A 22,891-nucleotide genomic window follows, 5' to 3' on the forward strand; every position below is an offset into this window, starting at 1 on the left:
GCCGACCGGAAGTGACGTCATAGCTCCAGGACTCGGACGGCCACTGTGAAATACGAGGGGATTAAACCCCCCTCGGTAAGGGGAGTGCCGAAACCGAGATCCGCAACAATATATATATATATATATATATATATATATATATATATATATATATATATATATATATATATATATATATATATATATAACATAACATATATATCACTTGATTTAGGTTCACATATATCACAAAAAACAAAAGTACTTCATTAGTGCTTGACCAATCATCACTAATCAAAATCAATCTCGCATACACAACATTTAACTCGAGTGGCCATAAGAAACAATGAATGCCACGGTAAAGTCTCCTCATACCATAAAACATTATTATATAACTTCAAGCATGATTATTTCACCAACCCATTACATTTTCAAGCATATTTCCCTCTCCCACAATCCACACCACTCGTTTTCAAATAAAGAAGAAATGGGTTTTAAGTACATGAGTTAGTTTTCAACTCAAGAACAACTTTTTCAGCTGCCTCCTGGTGTCTTCTGGTGAAGTCACCGTATGGCCAGTTGTACGCTCATCTTCAAATATCTCGTAATCATTTCCTCCCTAGATACACACACAGACCGAAGAAAATGAGATGTCTGGTGCAAACTACAGACCTTCTTCAGTATATTTTATTCTTAAGCTTCATTATTTACAATGACCAATATTCTTGCAATCTCATGAAAATTTTTAAAAGCAAAGAGTGTTTTTTCCCCCTTTAGAAATATCTTTTTATCGTCACTTCTATTTAAACCCTGCTTTGATGTCACCTGGAAAGCAAAGCCATACATTGATAATCTCATGAATTTGTGTACAGCACGTGATTGCTGGTTTGCATCATCGCTGGGAGTGTGGCTAAGTTGCTGATGCACAAAAAAGCTCGGTTGGAGTTGGGATTTTAAAAATCTTTTTCAGAATACCGGCGATAACTCACCTGCACTCTCTGCAAAATACACCGTGAGATCTTTAACATCCACCATCTAATGCTGGCAAATGGGACATGCATTTTAACGTCCATCGGAGGAATGTCACACACATTTATGCCTCGCTCTGCCTGGGAATCATGAGATTGACAGTGTATAGCTAGGCCAAGATTTGAACCCAGGCTAGACAGAGACGAATGGCCATACCTTTCGGCTGTCATTGACTCTCACATATATACTGGTAAAAGTCCTCCCACTCCTGACTCCCATGGCTGCATGCAATGGCTTATGATCAATTACTGTGACCTTGTCACAGTCTGCACTTGGTGACATTCTCCCCAAAAACTTTTACAAATGGCAGTTTAGCAGCTTAAGTGAAGGCTTGAGGGAAATCTTCATGGATTTTGGGAGGATTAAAGGCTCCACAGAAAGATGCTGCAGGGACAGTAATCGATTAGCATCATGAATAAAAAAACTCCCTGCAGAGAGAAACAGAACCAGGAATCTTACAGAGAACAAAAAGGTGGCCCATGAGGAAATGTCAATTTAAGAAACGCAGCAATGGAATCTGCCCCCAATGTGATGACGAAATACGTACTTTTTATCCCCGAATACAACATAATTCATAATGTGTGATAAATGTTGGTAAAACCTAGGTACACACAAGGGTCATCCCAAACAATCTGTCATCCCACCTACATAAGTGACATAATACCATTGACAAACGTTATTCATGTCACATTATTCTACGCATCCTCGATCCTCTTCAATGCACTTGATGCAGAGCAGTCAGCCAAAGTTTTGATCCCAGCAGGAGCACGTGTCTGTGTCTGTGTCTGTGTTAACCCCTTAATCAGATGCAAAACATATTGTCCTAAGCTCAATTTTAATTTTGAAGAAGTGTAATAAAAATCCCCCCCCCCCTCCCCATGCCTCCTCCCCCCAAGCCCTCTCCCTCCCACAGATCTCCCGATGTCCCTGCTCTCCATCTTGTCTCCCGCTCCCTTTATCATATGTTTTTATGTTGTATGTGTCAGTTTGTCTTGTTGTGATCAATGTAAGCTTTTTCACGAGGCTCGATCTTGTATACAATAAAAAAAAAAAGAAAAAAAAAAAGGTACTAAAAATGGACTTAAATCCCTGAGTTTGTGGGTGAGGCAAAACTTACCACAGCCAGAACTCTTTGACTTGTTCACAATCACTCAGAAGAGGAATCAAAAGGGCAAAAGAGCACAGTGGATGCAAATTAACTGTTTAAATTATTGTTGTTACGTTGGAGGGGGTACGTATTAGATACAGTAGATGATAATTAGGTAGATCGTGTGCTTGAGTAGCATTGAAAATTCTTCTGTAACAGGGACCTGTCAGAAGAAGTTGCCTTGTTATTACGTCTGTTGTGAGAGGGGCAGTGTTGAAATATGCATTATGTAGAAAAGCGTAATTTGTTTTGTCTTCTCTGTAAACCAGGCGAGGAGCCAGGTGAGGAAAGAAGAACAAGCGTTACGCCTAGGTCCCCCGTCGGTGAAGTGATGTGAGTTGACAAAGTGGAAGACGCAAGGCGGCCATCTTGAATTTTGACATGGCGACCCAATTTTCAATAGCGTTCTTCCTTATGCCTAGATACACCCACACACCAAATTAAAAGTTGGTACCTCGCTTATTTTTCAAGATATTTCGCTCACAAGGTTCAGATATATATATGGTGGCGGCCATCTTGGATTTTGACATGGTGACCCAATTTTCAATAGCGTTCTTCCTTATGCCTAGATACACCCACACACCAAATTAAAAGTTGGTACCTCACTTATTTTTCAAGATATTTCGCTCACAAGGTTCAGACATACATGGTGGCGGCCATCTTGGATTTTGACGTAGCGACCCAATTTTCAATAGCGTTCTTCCTTATGCGTAGATACACCCACACACCAGATTAGAAGTTAGTAGTTCGTTTATTTTTCAAGATATTTCGCTCACAAGGTTCAGACATATATATTTTTATATATATATATATATATATATATATATATGGTGGCGGCCATCTTGGATTTTGACGTGGCGACCTAATTTTCAATAGGGTTCTTCCATATAAGTGAAGTCACGAAAAATGGAACACTTATGTAAAAATCAGCAGTGGAAAATTTTCTACCTTTAAACAGTTTGTCTGTTGCTTTATTTTAGAGTATGAGGGTCCACGTGTACAAAAATAATGATTAGAGGATAACGGCTTGCCTTGCTTTTAAAATGGAGGCTTGTGAATTAGACAATTCAATATCTTATGTCACGTCCATCACACTGATAAGATCATGTGCCTCGCAATGTTTACCTCTAATTAATTTTTCCTCTGGCAAATTGTAGGGGTCATGAGTACAAAGTACTCTCAAAATCTATTGTATGCCTCATGTCTTTATACGATATACCCCTCTTAGTTCACCAAGTACAGTGTATTTTAACATTAAAGGCAATATCACCTCAGTGTGATGGACGTGACATAAGCGACAATGTATGGAAATCATAAGATACTTGTTACTTTTCCATAATAAATGATAGTTTGCCATGACAGAAATTCTTTACATGATACCAGTCTTTCTAAAATCGATGAAAGCTGAGAACAAATAACAGAAACACATCAAACATGTCAGTTGTAAACTGTGACAACCTGACAACATGAAATTACATCAAGGTAAGTGAAAATCTAATTTTGACACTCAACAAGGATCGTGTATCAACAATAAATGGCTATTTACCACATTACTTGCATTATGCACCACCATGTCAAGCCAATTACAGGCCTATGTATCAAAGACATGAAAGATAAGTGAGCATGACCAGGAGGAATAATTTGCAACTTTCTGCTGAAAACTCAACAGACAGTGTGATCAACTCCTGATTTGGAGCAAGTCTGTTAGATGGTAGGCACAATCCTGTAGCAGTTCATTTCATCTTTCCAAATTCAGTTTTGATCCTGTTGAGGGCTGGGACTTCCAGTGGGTCAACTCCAGTGAGGTCTAGCGGGCCACAGAAAATTGCAAATGGGTGGACACAATCGATGTCATAATTTCTTGGCCACTGGAAGACTGTATTCTCATTTCTGGTGAGCTGAAATGAAAAGTGAAAATGCTAAACAAAGTGAGACATACATACTAATAGTATGACTAAATTGAATTTAGTGTGACGGATGTGACACCTCAGGGGACGGAATCATTATTTTCCCCTTCTACAAATTAACATGAAGGCACAAATTAATCATTTGATGTTTGAGAATAGCTAATGGTTGAAGCTGCCTCAGGCATATTTTTTCATATTTTTGTAACTCTTACTTTTTGAATAAATTAGGGTGTGACGGACGTGACATAAGGGGACGGAAATTTTTTGATGATTTTCTCATACAAAAATTTTATGATGTGATATGTTTATTGAATTTTACTTATAGACTTTTATAGACTTCAACAGAGAATGGTATCTACAACAGAAAAATGCAAAAGATATAGTTATTCTGTTACCATTTGTAAAGGAGTAGAGTGATAATTAGTACCACTCAAATTGAGCTCACTTTGAAAATAGCGCCATCTTCCCATCTCAATTACTCCGCAATGAAGAGGGGTAGAACGATAATTTTTTCACTGAAATAAACAATAGCATTTAAATGTTACATAAAAAAATAAGGAGACACCTCAAAACCTTTCTGCTAATAATAGTTGATCAAAGAAATGTCATAGTCTAACTACTTTACATTTTAATGCCAAAAATACCCCCTTTTTTGGCCTTTAACCTGTCACGCAAAAACCAAAAATTGTTATATTGCACTGAAGTTGTCTCTGCAGGTAGGGGAGACCCCATTACACATCATACAAGTGTAAAATAGTGGATATTTTATTTGTAATAAGAAAATATCAAGCCCTGTATTGAGAAAAATGAAAGTGTTCCATTTTTCGTGACTTCACTCATATACCTAGTTGCACCCACACACCAAATTAGAATTCGGTCCTTTGCTTACGCACGCACGTCCGCACGCACGGACGCACACACGGACTGAGGGGAAAACCATAGTCCCCCTTTCGCTCCGCGGTGCGACGGGGGACAATAAGGAGTGAATTCATAGTCGACAGACATTTGTGTTGGTGCTGATAAACCACAGTACGTGGTCTGAGCTCTTGGTAATAGGTATTTGACGCAGCACCGGTATTACAAGAGGGCATGTCACCAAGAGCAAATTGGAAGGTATCACATGAATGGCACGGGCAGCGCTGGTGACGACACCTCCGTATGCGTGGCGTCACCATGTAGGCAGTGCCGTGCTCCCTCACTGGAAGAAGCTGGGATGTTACTAAAGAATGTTGAAGAGGCGCAGGGCATGGCCACAGGGAGAGGGGGGGGGGGGGGGGGGGGAAATAAAAGATCCTGTATCCAGGCTGCTCATTCTCTTGCATCTGTCGGTTTCCACATAATTTGGGCTCAGTGTTCTCCCCTCACTACTTACGGCATACAAGATCTCCCCGTCCACCCCAACTTGAGTTCCTCGTGTGATTGGTCCCATTCTGTGAGAGCTTAATTATAAACCTACTGCCAAAGGGTCAGCATAAGAAGACCCATAGACAATATTATTATTATTTTATTATTATTATTACTTATTTTATTATTATTATTATTATTATTATTATTACCTCCAACACAGGTGGGCGGAGGTTATGTTTTCAATCCTGTCTGTTTGTGAACAGGATATTTCAAAACGTTGTGGACGGATTTGGACCAAATTTGGTGGAGAGGTTGGGTATTCGACAAAGAAGAATTGATTCAATTTTGTTGGAGATTCGGATCCGGATCAGAGAATTTTAAAAGCGATTCTTCACCATTGAATAATATGGATAAAACGACATCTCAAGGTTTTGGATGGATTCGGACGAAACTTGATTGACTTGTTGTGTTTGTGACAAGGACTAATAAATTTGATTTTGATGAAAATCCGAATATGGATCCAGATTTGAAAGTTTTTAAAAACTATTCTTCACGATTGAGTTATATGGCCAAAAACGATATATAGCATGATCGATCTTTCAAAAAGAAAGCACAAATTATGACAAAACAGATGAGTTATGACAAAACAGGTGGATGAGTTTGGGTAGGTGACAAGAACAAGCCGATTAGATTTTGGTTCAGGTCCGAATCCAGATCCAGCCTATCAGTGGGATACAAAACGTAAAATGTTGAACCTGGTGGAGGTATGCGCTCTACCGAGTGCAGTTCGTCGCCGGAGGCATTACGTTTTCAGGTTGTCCGTCCGGTTGTCCGTCTGTCCGGCTGTCCGTCCGTCCGTCTGTCTGTGATAGGTTTTCGCTACCGCGATAACTTGAGAACGGCTTAAGGGATCTCAGACAAACTTGGTGCAGGTATGTAAAATGAGGTAAAGATGAACTGATTAGATTTTCGTGTCATGAGGTCAAAGGCTAAAGGTCAGAGGTCATGTTAGGTAAAAATCCTGTTACCACGATAACTTGTGAACCAGTGATGGGATTCTGACCAAATTTGGTACACTTATGTAGAATGATGTAAAGATGAACTGATTACATTTTAGGGTCAAGCGGTCAAATTCTGTAATATGTCTATAACTTGAGAACGGCTGAAGTGATCTAATTGAAACTTGGTACAGGTATATATAATGATGTAAAGATGAACTGATTATATTTTGGGGCCAAGAGGTCAAAGGTCAAAGTCTGTTATCTATATATATAAAACACAGTTTGTGTGTGTGTGTGTGTGTGTGTGTGTGTGTGTGTGTGTGTGTGTGTGTAATGTTACCGATAGACTCCTAAACGGAGAGGCTCACGTACTTGATATTTGGCACAAACATGGCCATTGAGCCTGGGAAGAACATGGCCGACCTAAAAATTTATTTAATAATATTTGTTTACCATATTTTTACCTCAGCGCATTTCAGCGAGGAATATTATGACCGGAATGGCAGAGCAGCGCGCTGATTCGCTCAGAGCGATCACGTGATGTTCCTTGCCGCCATTAACTCAGTTACGCGTTCGCACGTATTTCAGAGCGAAAAGCGATTGCGTGTTTTCACATTTGAGCGAGGAACATTGCCATTCACACCACATAGGTTTTTTTTTCTTTCATCTTGAGATCCATATTTTTTGCCATAACGTAGCGCATTATGGCTCTCTCGAGCTCGAGTTAGCCAATCACCTGGGAGCATGAGGCCACGTTGGCCACGCCCACGACACGACGCAGAGTTGCAATCGATCGCTCAGAGTGATCACGTGATGTTCCTTGCCGCGCGATTGCGTTTTTTCACATTTCAGCGAGGAACATTGCCATTCACACCACATAGGTTTTTTTTTCTTTCATCTTTAGATCCAGATTTTTTTTCAGCGAGGAATATTATACATGGAATCTGAATCGGTGGGGAGTGGGACCGGCATTTGCCCCCTCCCCTCCCCCTCCCCCCCCCCCCTCTCCTCTCCCATCCCTCCCCCCTCTCCCCTTCCCCCCCTCTCCTCCCCCCTCCCTCTCCCTTCCCCACTCTCCCTCCCCTCCTCCCCCTCCTCCCCTCCCCCCTCCCCCCCCTCTCCTCCCCTCCCCCCTCCCCCCCCTCGCCCTCCCCTCCCCCTCCCCCCTCTCCTCCTACTCCCCCTCTTCTCCCTCACGTTTATACACGGAATGCCGGGTACTTCCCCCCCCTCTTCTCCCCTCCCCCCCCGTTCCCCTCCCCTCCTCTATCCCCTCCCCTCCCCCACCCGGCAATGCTGGGTACTTCCCCCCCCCCCTCTTCTCCCCTCCACCCCCTCCCCGTTTCCCCTCCCCTCCTCTTCCCCCTCCCCCCCCCCATCACCCTCCCCCTCCCCCTCTCCCCATAACCCTCCCCCATACCCCTCCCCCTCCCCCTCTCCCCCACCACCCTCCCCCCCCTCTTCTCCCCCTCCCCCCCCCTCTTCTCCCCTCCCTCCCCCCCACCTCCCCTCCCCCACCCGTTCCCCTCCCCTCTCCTTCCCCCCTCCCCTACCCTCCCCCGCCCGGCAATGCCGGGTACTTCTGCTAGTAGGTCTATAACTTGAGAACGACTGAAGTGGTCTGAATGAAACTTGGTACAGGTATGGATAATGATGTAAAGGTTAACAGATTATAATTTGGAGTCAAGAGGTTAAAGGTCAAAGCTAGTAATAGGTCTATAACTTGAGAACAGCTAAAGGGATATAATTCAAACTTGGTACAGATATGTATAATGATGGAAAGATTAACTGATTAAATGTTTGGGTCAAGAGGTCAAAGGTCAGAGGTCATGTCAGGTAAAGATGTGACAACTTGAGAACAGCTGAATATATTTAAAGCAAACTTGGTACAAGTATTGTTATGAATTAGGGGTAGAGGAATATCTAGATCCAGGTAGATCTGCATAGGTAGGTGCTCGACTGTCGTGATAGGGAATCTAGATGTAATAGGTTCTGCAGCCCGAATGTCGGATTAAGATTGTATCTTTGTCCCTTGCCACGAGGGGGGTGGGGCATGCTAATTAGTACAGGGATTATGGGTAAAATTCCCTTGTGTATCGTTCCGAGGAGAGCATCCCAGTGTCCCTTATGGCAATACATCCTATAGATATAAGATAGGCCCATTATAGTCAGGTTCACTTTGTCAATAAATTATATCTCGTTCAAAATCATGGTAGATTAGCAAACCTATACATTTTTGGAAAGGTTATAGCATAAGGAAACTAAAAATCAATGTTTACATTTGGAGAGATACCTGTATGGCGGCCATTTTGGATTTTCAAAATGGCCACTGTAAAATACATATTTTGTTCTATTTCTGCCTCTAATTACCCTAAAAACCTTAAAATATATACTAAACCTATATTTTCAGGGACAAGGAATCCAATGAAAGTATCAAATTAGTGCTATGGGGAATGGTAAGACACGAATCAAAGGTTTTGAATTGCAAAATACTGTCTTTATATTCGCGATAAGTTGCATAATCAAATACATGTTATCATTTTGTACAGGCAGTTAATAACATCAAAATGTGTCACAATAATTAATATCACCAAACATACACAGGCAGTCAGCAAAATCATATATACACATGCAGTCAGTATAACTTCACATCTACACAGGCAGTCAATGACAAAATATACACAGGCAGTCAATGGCATCAAACATACACGATTACAGAATATGCCATTTAGAGTTCGTCATCACTGTCCTGTGTGTCGTATCCGACAATATAGTCCGCATCGTTTTCACAGTCCGTTCCACACAAGCAAAGGTCGGTCAAATTGATTGGCAAATCGAATTGGTTGAATGGTCGATCGAATCGAATTCGATGGATCGAATCGAATCGAATCGATCGAATTGGTCGAATGGAATTGGTCGTTTGGTCGAATCGAATTGGTCGGAATTGGCAAATGTAAATGTTGATTTTCAGATTTTCCATGAAATAACGTTTCCAAAAATGTATAGGTTGCTAATCTACCATGATTTTGAACGAAAAAACATAGTGAACCTGACTATTAGTGCACCACACATTAAATAATTTCCCCGCCACCACAATGACTTTGGAAGAACCAACAAGCAATAGCCACGCCCAGGAGAACGTGTGATTGGTTGGGGGTAAGAAGCAGGTTGCTGATTGGAGGCCAAGCGCCAGTGACGTCAGAAGGCGCGAAAGACCACAAAGAAACAAGGCACTGGTTGGGAGAGAGGAGGGCTGACGTCACACCGCGAGTGACAAAACTCGCTCGCCGGCATTTTGTCTCTTCGGTCGCGCTCTTCGCTGTCTCTTCGCTGGGTTATTCGCTCTCTCTTCCCTCGCTTCTCTTCCCTTGGCCTCTTGCTCCTGACTGTCCCTTCGCGCTGGGCATTCCCTTGCTTCGGATCTGGTGGAGGAACGAGCAGTTCGAAAGACGGTGGAGAGAAGGAACGCCGTCGATTCTCTGCCTTGCCTTGGTGTGTGAACAACGAACGACGAGCAGGGCCTGGGTTGGAGCGCTGACGAGTGGGCGCGCCGAGGGCCGCTCCGCGCCAAGGACCGGGCAGTTCGCGCCAACCGGAGCTGCGTTGGACGACGCGCTGGAACATCGACCCGACCCTACACTGCCAGACACAGATAAGCTCGCATTCACAAATACACGACAGGACATTAATTTTATTCATTCTCTCTTTGTCTCGTATTTGAAATCTGTGTGGGGACGTCCCAATTTAGAATTAGTTCTTCCGTCGCGTTTCTTTGTATCGGGTTCGGTAAAATAAACCTGTTTATTTTTGTACATTTTACCCCCATGTTCGTTTGAGTTCATTCCCTACAGGATCATAGCTGCCGGTGAGATCGCTACAGGTAAGAGCTTTCGTGCTTCTTCCTCTTCCTCCCATGCTGCCTAGTCAAATCCGTCATTGAATAAATGCCTCCATTAAAGTTCGTTTGGCCATCCGCGATCCCACGGTATTAACCGAGGGAATTCACGCGACAAGTGTTGTCAAGGAGTGGGATTTGAACCTTATTATAAACTGGTCTCAAGGAGTGTGTAGAATTTGGAGTAAAATTTTTCGCAGTTGGAGGCGATTAAAATTGTATCGTCGATTGGTGTGCGAGACGCGAACGGCGCGTCATTAAATTTAAATCGGTTCCTGAGGTAAAATCCGCGTGGGAAAGCGACCTTCTCTCGACCGAGGAGGGGGTGAGCGATATGCAAGAAAGAATGGAAGGTGCAGAGAGCCCTGGAAGCAAGCCAGAGATAGTTGGGGGGGTGGGGGGGGGACATAGTAATGGAGCTTCTTCCGCCGTAGGGACGGCCGCGATACCCGACCATGCCTTAATTAAATTTATGAGGGAATTAATAAACGATACGAGTGAGCAAATCAGAAGCAAGATAGAGGGAATTAAGGATGACATGAATGCTCAGAATGAGCGATTGAATAACAGCATTAAAGCTCAGAGTAAAGAATCGAAGGACGAAATGAGGGGAATGAAAAGGGAATTGAAGGGAGACATGAAGTGAATGATTAACAAAATGGATGCCCGGACGAATGAAGAATTGAAGGAAGAACGAAAGAATGGTGCCAATGGGGCAGAGGAGAAGCCAAGGGTGGCAGAAATTCAATCTGAACTGGGGGAGATAACTGGGACAATGGAAGAGTGTGCGGCCCATGCTGATGTGCATGGGGCTCAGGAGCCGGGAATGGCAATGGAGGTAAATGGGGAGTGCCAAGAGGTAAATGGGGAATGTTTGATACATGGTGGTGTGTGGGGTTTTAGGGGCCGGGTGGATGCCACAACACCCCAACCGGGGGATGGATTTGAATCCTTGCTGTGCCAGGGCGGTGGTTCAAAGCAAGAGGGGGTAACAATAGGGGGGGGGGGGGGGGGGGGTCCGAGTAATGGATTGGGGAAGGCCTGTCGGGGCCAGAACTGATTGGTGATGGGGATGAGCATGATGTGACCCAGCAGTTGGAGACCTGGGACAATACCAGCGAGGTAAAGGTTGACCAGTCCCAAATGAGTTTGGGGGATGAGGTGAGTCGGTTCGAGGAGGCGGTTGAGGTGACCGAAGGGACCCTCACTGTGCACAATGATTGGGTAATGGAGGCTCCGAAATTGAATACCCAGCAGGGGGAGTGCGTTGGCTATGATCTGGATTTGGACCTGGGAGAATCGGGACATCGAGCCTCAGACGATTTGGTCCCCGTAGGGAATTTGGAACAGCTGCAGGGAGGGGCAGAACAACCTGAGGGAGGAGTTGTTACCTGCAGCTGCGGTTTGGCAAGAAAGATAAAAATTGTTAAAAGAACATTTAAAATTAAATTGAAATGGGAATTGGATTTGGAACAGCCTTGGAGAGAGTTGGTCCCCGGGCTGTGGAATTTGGACCAGGAGAGGTTATTGGGGATGGCCTCTGGGAAAAGTTGCCCCTTTCGAAATTTGGTGATGCCAGCCAGCTGGGGGGCTATGCTGGTGAGATTTGGACGTGGGGTCCAGCCATGGGTGTCGTGGTGCGACCTGAGCCCCACGGGGGGTCTGGTGGAGTGAGGCGTCTTGTCCAGCGGTGCGCCGCCTGAGCTTGTGGCTCGGGCCGGCGGGGTCACCGGACCCTGGTGGGGGTTAAGACCTCCAGGGGGTCCGAGGTGGTTCCTCAGGTGCCTGGGATGGCATATATGAGGACCACTAGGGGGAGGTGTTGTGGGTCGCGCTTTGGTGGTGGCATCGCGGATGGCCAACATGGGCCTGATGTGGTGACCGCCTGGGCATGCGGCCTGACACCCTCACCCTGAGACTCTGGGACAGCCAGCATGTGGTGACCTGCCGTGCTGTGCTGGTCTATGTACGCGGGTCGAACCGAATGGACAGGGATGGACATAGCCTACTGGACAACCATGAGAACATCTGTGGAACTTGATGGTGTGAGGGTGATCTTCCACAGATGTCCCGTTACGATTTATGGACTCTCGGTTTGGGAAGAGAGCCATGGGAGTGTTGATTGGAATTGGTAACGTGACGAGCATATGGGCCATGCTCGGCTGGCATGTGTATGGAAAAGCATCCTTCGTCGGTGAAATTAGAAAGTTGTGAAAAATATTTGGCATGTGTAATCTGAGGGTTAGATGCAAATTTAAGGGTGAATTTTGTGTTGGAATGGTGGTCACTGACAGCAGTGACACCATTATTGATCCAGGGGTGTAAGACCAAAGTGTTGGAGGCTGTGATAACAATTGACAGGTTAGCAGGACACAGCTTTCAACTGGTTGCGGGGGCGACTGTGCCGATATTTGGGACGCGGGGTTATGGGGATATAGTCGGGTAGTTGCGGGTCAACGTGGTGCTATGGGTGTCCAAGGTGTGTGGACCATGTCTTCTGGGTGGGTCTCCTGGTGGAGCATGGCTGTCGACTGGACCTTGGTGTGGTCAAGTGTGGGTGGGCACTGGGGGCTGCAGTTGTGTGGACTGGGGGACGAGGTCGGCATAGGTGACGTGAGGGGAATGCCACGCACTGCGACCGTCTCCCCCAGGGCCGAGGTTGTGAGTGCAGTAGTGTTTGTTGGCAGCAGGTGCTCACCACATTGGCCAGCTGGGGCTGGTGCAGGCATGTTCCTTGCAGGGGGGCCAAAAGATGGATTGTGGGTTGCACCCTTATGGACGCTCATGGGCCTTGTTGGTGTTTCGACTGCTCAGCTTGTCCCGATGACCCTTGCACGGTGGAGGTGCGGAGCTGTCGTAGTCACATGTAGTTGTTTAGTACAGTTCACCGTTGGAGGCGGATCCACATACCTGCCAGTATAGTGGGGAGAAAAGTGAAATTTTGAGAAATTTGATTGGTCCAATGATAAATTTTGGGATTTTGAGAGTGGATGGCACTTTGGACCTGACCAACCAGCAATTACCTGCTCATCAAGGTAGAGGTAAGGCCTTGATGTTTACTGTCTCAGGCTTCAGGACTTGCTATGTAAATTGGGGACATGTAATTTGGAGTTGGGGGTGGGTGTGAGTGATGACCTGGCCGGTGAGGGGGATGGAATGTGTGCCACAGAGTCTTGTGGGTGGCGTTTGTTTTTGTGTTGTGGTTATGTGTTTTTATGTGGTCGTGGAGAATGGAAACTGAGAATGAATGATCGTTTTAAGGCCATTTTTCCCCGCTAGAGTGGGGGTTGGCCTTGCAGGCCCCATGACCTCATGGGGCCCTGTTTGAGGCAATGTTTTTATGGCCGGATGCCCTTCCTGACGCCAACCCTTAGTCGCCTCTTACGATGCGCAGGGATACGGTGTACCTATTCTAAATCGGGGTACACACCGGATCATTCACCCCAGCAAGCTGGTACTCAATTTTGCCGACCTCGGAAGGATGACAGGCTGAGTCAACCACCCTGGTGTTAATTCAGCGATCGACCGGGATTCGAACTCAGGATCCTAGGATCCCAAGCTAGCGCCCTAACCGCTAAGCCAACACCAGGCTTTTTTTTTTTTTTTTTTTGTATACAAGATCGAGGCTCGTGAAAGAGCTAACATTAATCACACAAAAAGTCAAACCGACACACAAAACACAAAAAATAAGGGGAGCGGCAGACAAGATGGGGAGAGAGGGAGAGAGGAGAGAGGGGAGAGAGGAGAGGGGGGAGGACACAAACACAACATTTGAGAGCAGGGACAACGGGAGAAATGTGGGAGGGGGAGGGCTTTGGGGGAGGTATAAAACATATGAACACTGCAAGGACTTCCAGGAAAGAGGTTGAAAAAAAAGAAAAAGAAAAAAAAAAGTATCTGGGGTTAATTAGCGGGGGTAGAAAAGATCAAGGTTTTGGATGGGGGAAGATAAGAGATGGTGGTGAACAGCTGTTTTAAAGACCTGGAGAGAGAGGAGTGGGATTGAAGGGAGTGGGGGAGTTTGTTCCAGAGGCGGGAGTAAAGGGGAATGAAGGAGTGAAGGTGAGCAGAGAGCCTAGATTTTGGCAGTTTAACCATAAGAGGGTTGCAGGCAGATCTTGTGCGACCTGAAGGAATATTGGGGGGGACAGAGCACAGAGAGAGCTGGGGGAGCAAGGCCGGAGAGGAGTCGGTAGAAGACAGAAAAACCACCAACCTGCCTGCGGTGAGTGAGTGAAAGGCCCTCGGAGTTAACTTCATCGCAGGAGATTCCAATGATTCTGAAAGCTTTGGTTTCAACAGCGTGAAGCCAAGCTAGGTGTGAGGCAGGAGCACCAGCCCAGAGGGGGGGGGGGGAACAGTATTCCATTGAACTGCGGATGAAAGCCTTGTATGTGGTGAGGAGCTCAGGTGTGCCAAGAAAGGACTTTGCACGACGGAGGATGCCCAGTCGGCGACTGGCTTTGGAGGCCAGCTTGGAAATGTGGTTTTCCCAAGAAAGATCATCATGGCAGATAGTGAGACCCAAAAGCTTGAGCGACAGAACTTCTTGAAGAGGATTTTTGAGAATGTAGATGGGAGGGTTTTCCAGTCCGTCCTTTCAGAGAGTCAAAGTTCCAACTCAATCCATCGATTAGAATGGAAACTGAGAATGAGTGGTGATTATTGTGTTGGAAATGGAAATATGTGTTGGTTAAATGTGAATGGGATTTCACATGAGGCAGGCCATGGCAACTCTTTGTAACATCTTCTCTGGAAATGTGTTGGAAAATTGAATGGCAGCAGGGGAGGAAATGTGTTTTGGGGATTTTGTGGGTGGGGAAGGTGTGTGTGTCCGCAGGTACAGATCAAGCTCTGAGGAGCGATGCCTGCGGCCCCCCCTGGCAGCCAGTGGTATCTGGAAATTGGAGCTCATCGGTGGAGGGTCTGTTTGGGTGCCCTGGGGTGGAAGACTCCCGGCGACCCGTGTAGCTGTGCTGAAGCAGGTGGAGACCCCCACCGGCAGGGTAATGGTGGAAAGGGCTGCTTGACTGTCACGGGGCCAAGAGGTAAAGGGGGGCGGGGGGGGCAACAAACTTGTGAGTTAAGTGACTTATTTTTGGGACTATGGGCCTGAAGCGCCCCCACCATCTTACTAGTGTGGTACCTCCCCGCTGTCCAGTAGAGAAACACACACATGATATGACATCAATGTCATGGTCCTGCAGGGGGGGTGAAATAAGTATGTGTATCGATTTTTGTGCCTAATGTGTTGTGGACTGTGTATGTGTGGTTATGGGTTTGTGTTGCATGAATGTGGGTGAAATCCACTGAGCCATGTCACTCACCTGTAACACCAGGACAGGGCCCACGGAAATTTATGGGTGCATTGGGATGGCCCCACAGGTAAGGTTGCATCCGCCGGGGGGACGCGGTCTGTAGGAAGGGGTTGTACAAATGTTTTATTAGAAGTTTTGAGTTTTTGCAAGTTAAGGCTAAGTTTGTGGTGAAGTTAGGAGTTTTGCGTGTTGTCTGCTTCCCTTCCTCCGCAGGAGCGACCAGTTATAATCGTTGTAAATATTTGACTGCATTACTGTTTAAAGGGATTAGCATGTTAAGGAGAACAGGTAGGTAGCTCCGGCTCACTTCCCACAGCCCTCCTGCTTTATTTCATAGGCTAATTAAGTGTGAGACAGTAAGTATTAAGGCTGGAATGGTAGCACCTGCAGTGAACCTTGCAGGGGCTACGGTTCCGGGGGGGGGGGGGGGGAGGGGGCTGTGTTATGAATTAGGGGTAGAGGAATATCTAGATCAAGGTAGATCTGCATAGGTAGGTGCTCGACTGTCGTCATAGGGAATCTAGATGTAATAAGTTCTGTAGCCCAAATGTCGGATTAAGCTTGTATCTTTGCCCCCGCCACGAGGGGGTAGGGCATGCTAATTAGTACAGGGATTATGGGTAAAATTCCCTTGTGTATCGTTCCCTTGGTGAGCATCCCAGTGTCCCTTATGGCAATACATCCCGTAGATATTAGATGGGCCCATTAGCGCACCACACATTAAATAATTTCCCCACCGCCACAATGACTTTGGAAGAACCAACAAGCAATAGCCACACCCAGGAGAACGTGTGATTGGTTGGGGTAAGAAGCAGGTCGCTGATTGGAGGACAAGCGTCGGTGACTTCAGAAGGTGCAAAAGATCACAAAGAAACGAGACACTGGTTAGGAGAGAGGAGGGCTGACGTCACAGCGCAAGTGACAAAACTCGCTCGCTTGCCGGCATTTTGTCTCTTCGGTCGCGCTCTTCGCTGTCTCTTCGCTGGGTTCTTCGCTGTCTCTTCCCTCGCTTCTCTTCCCTTGGCCTCTTGCTCCTGAGTGTCCCTTCGCGCTGGGCTTTCCCTTGCTTCGGACCTGGTGGAGGAACGAGCAGTTCGAAAGACGGTGGAGAGAAGGAACGCCGTCGATTCTCTGCTTTGCGTTGGTGTGTGAACGACGAATGACGAGCGGGGCCTGCGCTGGAGCGCTGACGAGCGGGCGCGCCGAGGGCCGCTCCGCGCCAAGGACCGGGCAGTTCGCGCCAACCGGAACTGCATCGGCTGACGCACTAGAACATCGACCCGACGCTACACTGCCAGACAGATAAGCTCGCATTCACAAATACACGATGGGACATTTATTTTATTCATTCTTCCTTTGTCTCGTATTTGAAATCTGTGTGGGGACGTCCCAATTTAGAATTAGTTCTTCTGTCGCATTTCTTTGTATCGGGTTCCGTAAAATAAACCTGTTTATTTTTGTACATTTTACCCCTGTGTTCGTTTGAGTTCATTCCCGACAGGATCGGAGCTGCTGGTGAGATCGCTACAGGTAAGAGGTTTCACGCTTCTTCCTCTTCCTCCCGTGCTGCCTAGTCAAATCCGTCATTGAATAAAAGCCTCCATTAAAGTTCGTTTAGCCATCCGCGATCCCATGGTATTAACTGAGGGAATTCGCGCGACAGTATGATAATGATGTAATAATGTGGCTGAGGCATATTGGTCGACGTAGTGACATCGAAGAATGTCGTTCTAATTATATGCAACAATATACATTGGTTAGTGACTCCATAACTACAAGCCAAAACCATAGTCATTAGCAGTTTACTGCTATTAACCTGGTGCTAGAGTTATTTAGCATACATAATTTTGCAGATATTGTGCATAGTGCCAAGGATAACGTAGTATATTTTGCAGTTTGGATAGTCTAATAGTGTCAGCGATGTTATTAACTCCTTTCTGTAGGTTCTTCTTCACCAAACATATTGCACCGATAACCAATGCTATAATGACAGGATGTTACACATCCTTATACTGGGACAGCCGTTTAGTGCCTTTCGCTGTAACATTGTTTCGCTCTGATGGGACAGACACATCAATCACACAGCACTGTTTATTCTTCCTTTCCTTAATAATGACGATAGTGTTGTCGGGCTTGATTGTTTTGTATATGGATCATCATGCCGTGCAAGATTGATGCTTCTTCATCGAATTACCTTTCATGGTTGATGTTGGCATCATCTTTCATCATCGTTCTAATACAGCAATGTTATAATCCTTACAAATGTGCCAATGTATATGCTGCACAACTCTATTATGTCAATTAATGTACTTGATTGCCACAGAGCTATACACACTGCCATAATGTGATCAATATGACAATCATGCTCGTGGAAAGCCCCATAGGTACTGTTGCCACACATTTTTAGGATATTCCCCAGGATGGGTTTAGAGCTTCACGTCCGATCTTACAAATCACAAATTTTCAACCATCAGAATGACGCTGATTGGTCTATGAAAGCATGCTGTGAGTTCCATCGGAATTACCCGTGAAATGTTTCCTTCTTCCTACGAGGCTCTACAGTTCTTTGTGGTCTTCCTTCTCATTGCCATTTTGTTCCTCTTCACTTCTTCTACTACTGATCCGTCATAAGTATGTACCTGCTCTCGTCCCACTTTCATTGTGCAATGGTTGACCAGTCATAGGAAAGAATAGGCAAATGGTCTTACTAATCTTTTTGAATTGGACGCATCAAATTTACCAACTTCTTTCCTGGAAGTCCTTGCAGTGTCCTTGTGTTTTATACTTCTCCACACCCCCCCTCCCCCCCTTCCCACGCCTCCTCCCCCCAAGCCCTCTCCCTCCCACAGATCTCCCGATGTCCTGCTTCCCCATCTCTCTCCATCTTGTCGACCGCTCCCCTTATTATATGTTTATGTGTCATTTTGATTTTTTGTATGATCAATGTTAGCTCTTTCACGAGCCTCGATCTTGTATCCCAAAAAAAAAAGGATCTTGCAAACATTGCAGATATGTGGCTAGGCCACTATCAAAATGTTGTTTTCATTATTTTTATTATTAACAATTAAACAATTAAAATTATTAATACAGGTATTCACAAACTACAGCATTTGAAACTTCTGTATTTAATTTGCTCAAACTAGATTTCAGAAGTTGCTACAGTTATCTGTAAAGAGTCATTTTTAAAAGCAGGAAAAAGGTTAAAATCTAAACCACAGACAGAATTGATGTTCCTACCGGAGATGTTCTGTCGCCAAAGAAGTGGATGCAGGTAAGGCCCTCCTTGGCTAGAATGTCCAAGCAAAAGCGCTTGTCCCAGCCATCCGGGAACACATCAAAACTAATCTGCCCCCCTGGAAAAACCAACAAGAACATGCAACTCACTTTCACCATAGTCAAAAGTTCAGTTTGCATATTTCAGCCCGATTTTAAATTAACTAACCTCCAAATATGGTCTAAATCTAGACAACTTATGGCAGACTTCATCCATCACCAGCAAGAAAACAGCACAACACAAACGCCCGACCTGGCGCCCAGTGGTAAAAAGCGTGACTTTTATAAGAATTGCTGGTGAGACCTTGAAAGTGCATCAAGAAGTGTAAAGAGTCATCAATGATGGCAAGATCACTCAGTTGGTAACCTGTTCACCATATCGTTGTTTAATAAGGATTCAAACCCCAATGGGTCAGATGAACCAAAAACATCCATTATGAACTGTGGGACCTTAGCATAGAACCTGAATAAGCAGTTGCTTATGAGCATACTACTTACTCTCCTGTAAACTTGGATTTTTATCTTATACTTCAGTCTTCATCTATACTATAAGAGAGCTCTGTGTGTGTGTGTGTGTGTGTGTGTGCATGTGTGTGTGTGTGTGTGTGTGTGTGTACGCGCATATCACCATTTTTCTCGGAGATGGCCGAACAGATCTTTGGCAAATTTTCAGAGGTTCAACAGTGATTGCAGAGGAGTGTTTCAAGCAAACAAAGTTTTGAAATTTTGGAAAAAAAAAAAAGTTGGATTTTTAAATTAATTAATTCATTGTTAACCCTTTGCGTATGGATGACGTCCAGTGCCGCAACCCGCAAAAAAGTTTTGTGTACGGATGACGTTACTACACGTCATCGACTATACCTATAAATAAATCGTCAGTACGTGGTTGCATTCCCGTAATGCCAAATTAATCCCGTACCGGGGGTATTTTTATCAAAAAAAATTCCCGTACTCAAAGGGTTAAATCACTCTATAGTGTTTAAACTTTTGTAGCTATGTCAAAGCTATGTATGCTATATATTTTTTTTCTTCCAAATGCCAACAGAATTAGAACAGCACCAGGCAATTATTATAATATTCTGCTGGTACCCCTGCTACAACAAACAACAACAACATGCATTTTAAAGGCCATTTTCCCTACTAGAGCGGGGGTTAGCCTTGCGGTCCCCATGACAATTTTCTCCATTTTGCCCTATTTTCTAGTTATCTATAATTATTATATTTACTCTCGCTAGAGGAGAGGGTATTGCATTTGGGTCCGTTTATTTGTTTGTCTGTCTGTTTGTCCGCACAGAATAAATATGCTTTTCTCTGCAACCGTTGGTCCGATTGACAGGAAATTTTCACCATCGGCGTGCCTCCTCCTGTAGAATTTTGTATTGATAATTATGATGTCATAGGTCACATGGTACAAGCACCCTCTTGGAAAAACCGAAAAACTTTGCACCTCTATATCTTCCAAAGCGCTGCATAGAAAAAACTGAGACATGGCTCAATGTAAAGAACTCTCCATGGGGAATAACATTTGTTAGTGATGATGTCATCGGTGCCTTCATTATGACGTCATAATTGGACGAATTGAATGGTTGATCCGATCAGTTTGAAATTTATTGAGCATTATCTACACAAAAATGATATGGGAGAACTAAATTGACAACGTCATTGGTCGGGTGTTTTGGCAGCCATATTGGGTTGAACATAAATCGACATCATCAATGAACCGCAAAAACACAGCAGCTAATAAACACCCCACAAAATACACCACACAAACATGTCCTGGTGAGGGTTTGCAATGTATGATTGCTCTTTCATGTCTTAATTGTTTATTCTATAAATATTGTTGCGCAACTCCGATTAACACCAGAGTTGCGGATGCCGATCACGAAGGCTTTAACTCCCGAGGCGAAAACTCAATGGCGGATTCCAAAACCAAAAGCCCCAAGCGCGCAGGATGGAGGGGAACGACGAGAGCCCTGCAGCCTTAACTGTGAAAATCAACCACCCGGAAAACTGCATTCAGGAATATGTACAGCAAATAATATAAGGGTTTATTGGGAAAAGCAAGGACAGGAAAAAGCACGCGCCGGTAATAAAATATCCTACTTCGGGATCCCGCACACCAGATATCAAATACAAACAGGGGATGAATTAACAAAAAGAACACGTCATGTATCGTGTAACCGCGGAGCTCGGTCTTATCTGCTCTCGTTGTCTTGTCCGTCCAACGCGGTTCCAAACTCTGGCGTGGAGGAATCCTCCGTCCGCCTCGCACGCCCCGCTTGGCCCAGGCCAACGCCCTCGCCGCTGCACACGAGGTCCGTGCACCAAGCTCCAAAGCACCACGAGGTCCCACAGCAGGACAGAGAGCTCCACTCGGGCTACACCTCAGCCCAACTCGGGTTGGGATCTCTGAACTGCGCTGCCAGGAATCCAACTGCGATCGACCATGGATCAACCGCGCTGAACTGCGAAACCAACTCGGGCTCTGAACTGCACCGCACTGCTCAACTCCTGCGCACCTCAAACGACCTCGGGATCAGATCTCTCTCTCGAACTCCGCACTGCCCACTCGTGCACACAAACTCTTAACTCTCCTCTCTCCACTCAACTGAACTTCCTTCCGTTCCACGCGCTCTTGTTTTTAGCCTCGGCCGGTGACGTCAGCCCTGGCGCGCTGCCAACCAATCAGAGCCTCTACCGACTCGCCCAGGCACACGCCCACTGCGTCACTTCCACTCCCGCCCCTGCTCCTTGTGTTATAGCACATGCTATGCGAGGTGGATAGGCCTCTCGGAGGTGTAAATGGTGGCGGCCATTATCGGCAGTGTCCTGGCCTGATTTCTTCCTAAGTCCTGTCAGGGGGGAGGGCGTTATTAATGTTGTACTAAGGGATCCTCACTAAGTGTTTAAGTGGTGTGCAGTGCCAAAATGGACAGAGGTTTGGCTAACCAGGTGAGGACACACAGGGGCTTATTCTTAATCCCTACACTACCTATCACCCGAATCTCCTGGTAGATTCACAATTATACACCTTAACCGACAAAACGCCTATACATGAACTTATTACAGGTATTTGTCCTTACCGCGACATCTCGAAGCATGGTACCTACTCAGATCTATTCTGCTCTATGTATCACTACCCAAATTCATAACAATATCATCACTTATAGCACATCTTAACTGACGTTTCCAATAATAAAGATAATAAAGTGTCTTGAAGAGGTTTCATGGACAAATCATTTAGCTAATAGTTCACAGTTGCTTGCAAAAGGAGTGCTAAGTTAAGGTAAGAATTTGACATTTAGCCAGGGTGTTGGAAATAACTTGCCTATGCTTAATCAAAAGACATCATTGGATTAAACTGATGTTGAGGTCCATCTGAGGGACAGCACACTTCATAATCTAACACTCTGTCTGCAAAGCACAAATCTGAGGTTTATTGGAGGGTCGAGAATCAAACCCAGATTAGGCAGCTCAAAGGTGAGGACAATACCTCTGTACTACTCAGTTAAACTCCATAAATATGTTGTTTATTCTTTTTAAATTTTCTATTTAATATTTTGGATATTACATTTAAATTTGAACATTTTATCACATTATTAAGACCTAAACCAAATTAAGGGTCGGACTCTTAATGCCATGAGGGATGCCACCAAGTCTTGGAAGGTGTTTTTCTAGAAGTTAATCAATACAATAAATCATGTAATTTGGCAGTTGAAGATAATAATCAACGTTACATCATTACAATTTATCCAAAAAATGCTCATTTGTATCAAATGCATCAAGATTTAACTTATGTAGATATGGATGATGTGTGAAATTTATCGTGTTCCTACGAGCTCTTTTGGCAGAAAAGTGGCAAGGTAGATGGATGCACTACCATTTTGAAACCAGACATAACTATCAGAATATAAATGCAACATTGTTAGGAGATTCACCCTTAATGATTCAGACAAAATAGGTTATTTAGGTTGTGATATCACAACCAAAATAGG

The 22,891-nt window shown here is 45.0% G+C and overlaps 1 protein-coding gene across 8 annotated transcripts in view; it reads right to left on the reverse strand.

Moving 5' to 3' along the window:
* Nucleotides 1-221: 221 nt before the first annotated feature.
* Nucleotides 222-22,891, reverse strand: part of LOC137423373 (phosphomannomutase 2) — an 85,090-nt gene continuing 62,420 nt past the window's right edge. For 3 of the 8 annotated variants that reach the window (XM_078774293.1, XM_068110458.2, XM_068110459.2), the window contains exons 8-9: nucleotides 18,861-18,976; nucleotides 222-598 (exon numbers count right to left, since the gene is read on the reverse strand). In XM_078774293.1, coding sequence (XP_078630419.1) covers nucleotides 494-598; nucleotides 18,861-18,976 — 221 coding nt within the window. In that variant the 3' untranslated portion in view covers nucleotides 222-493. Of the gene's footprint in view, nucleotides 599-8,595; nucleotides 10,045-18,860; nucleotides 18,977-22,891 lie in introns of those variants that run through there. The other 5 variants (XM_078774289.1, XM_078774288.1, XM_078774292.1 and 2 more) reach the window with 3 other exon arrangements.

Source organism: Myxine glutinosa, chromosome 3 (assembly GCF_964187855.1).
Source record: "Myxine glutinosa chromosome 3, kmMyxGlut1.1, whole genome shotgun sequence".
Classification (NCBI taxonomy): domain Eukaryota; kingdom Metazoa; phylum Chordata; class Myxini; order Myxiniformes; family Myxinidae; genus Myxine; species Myxine glutinosa.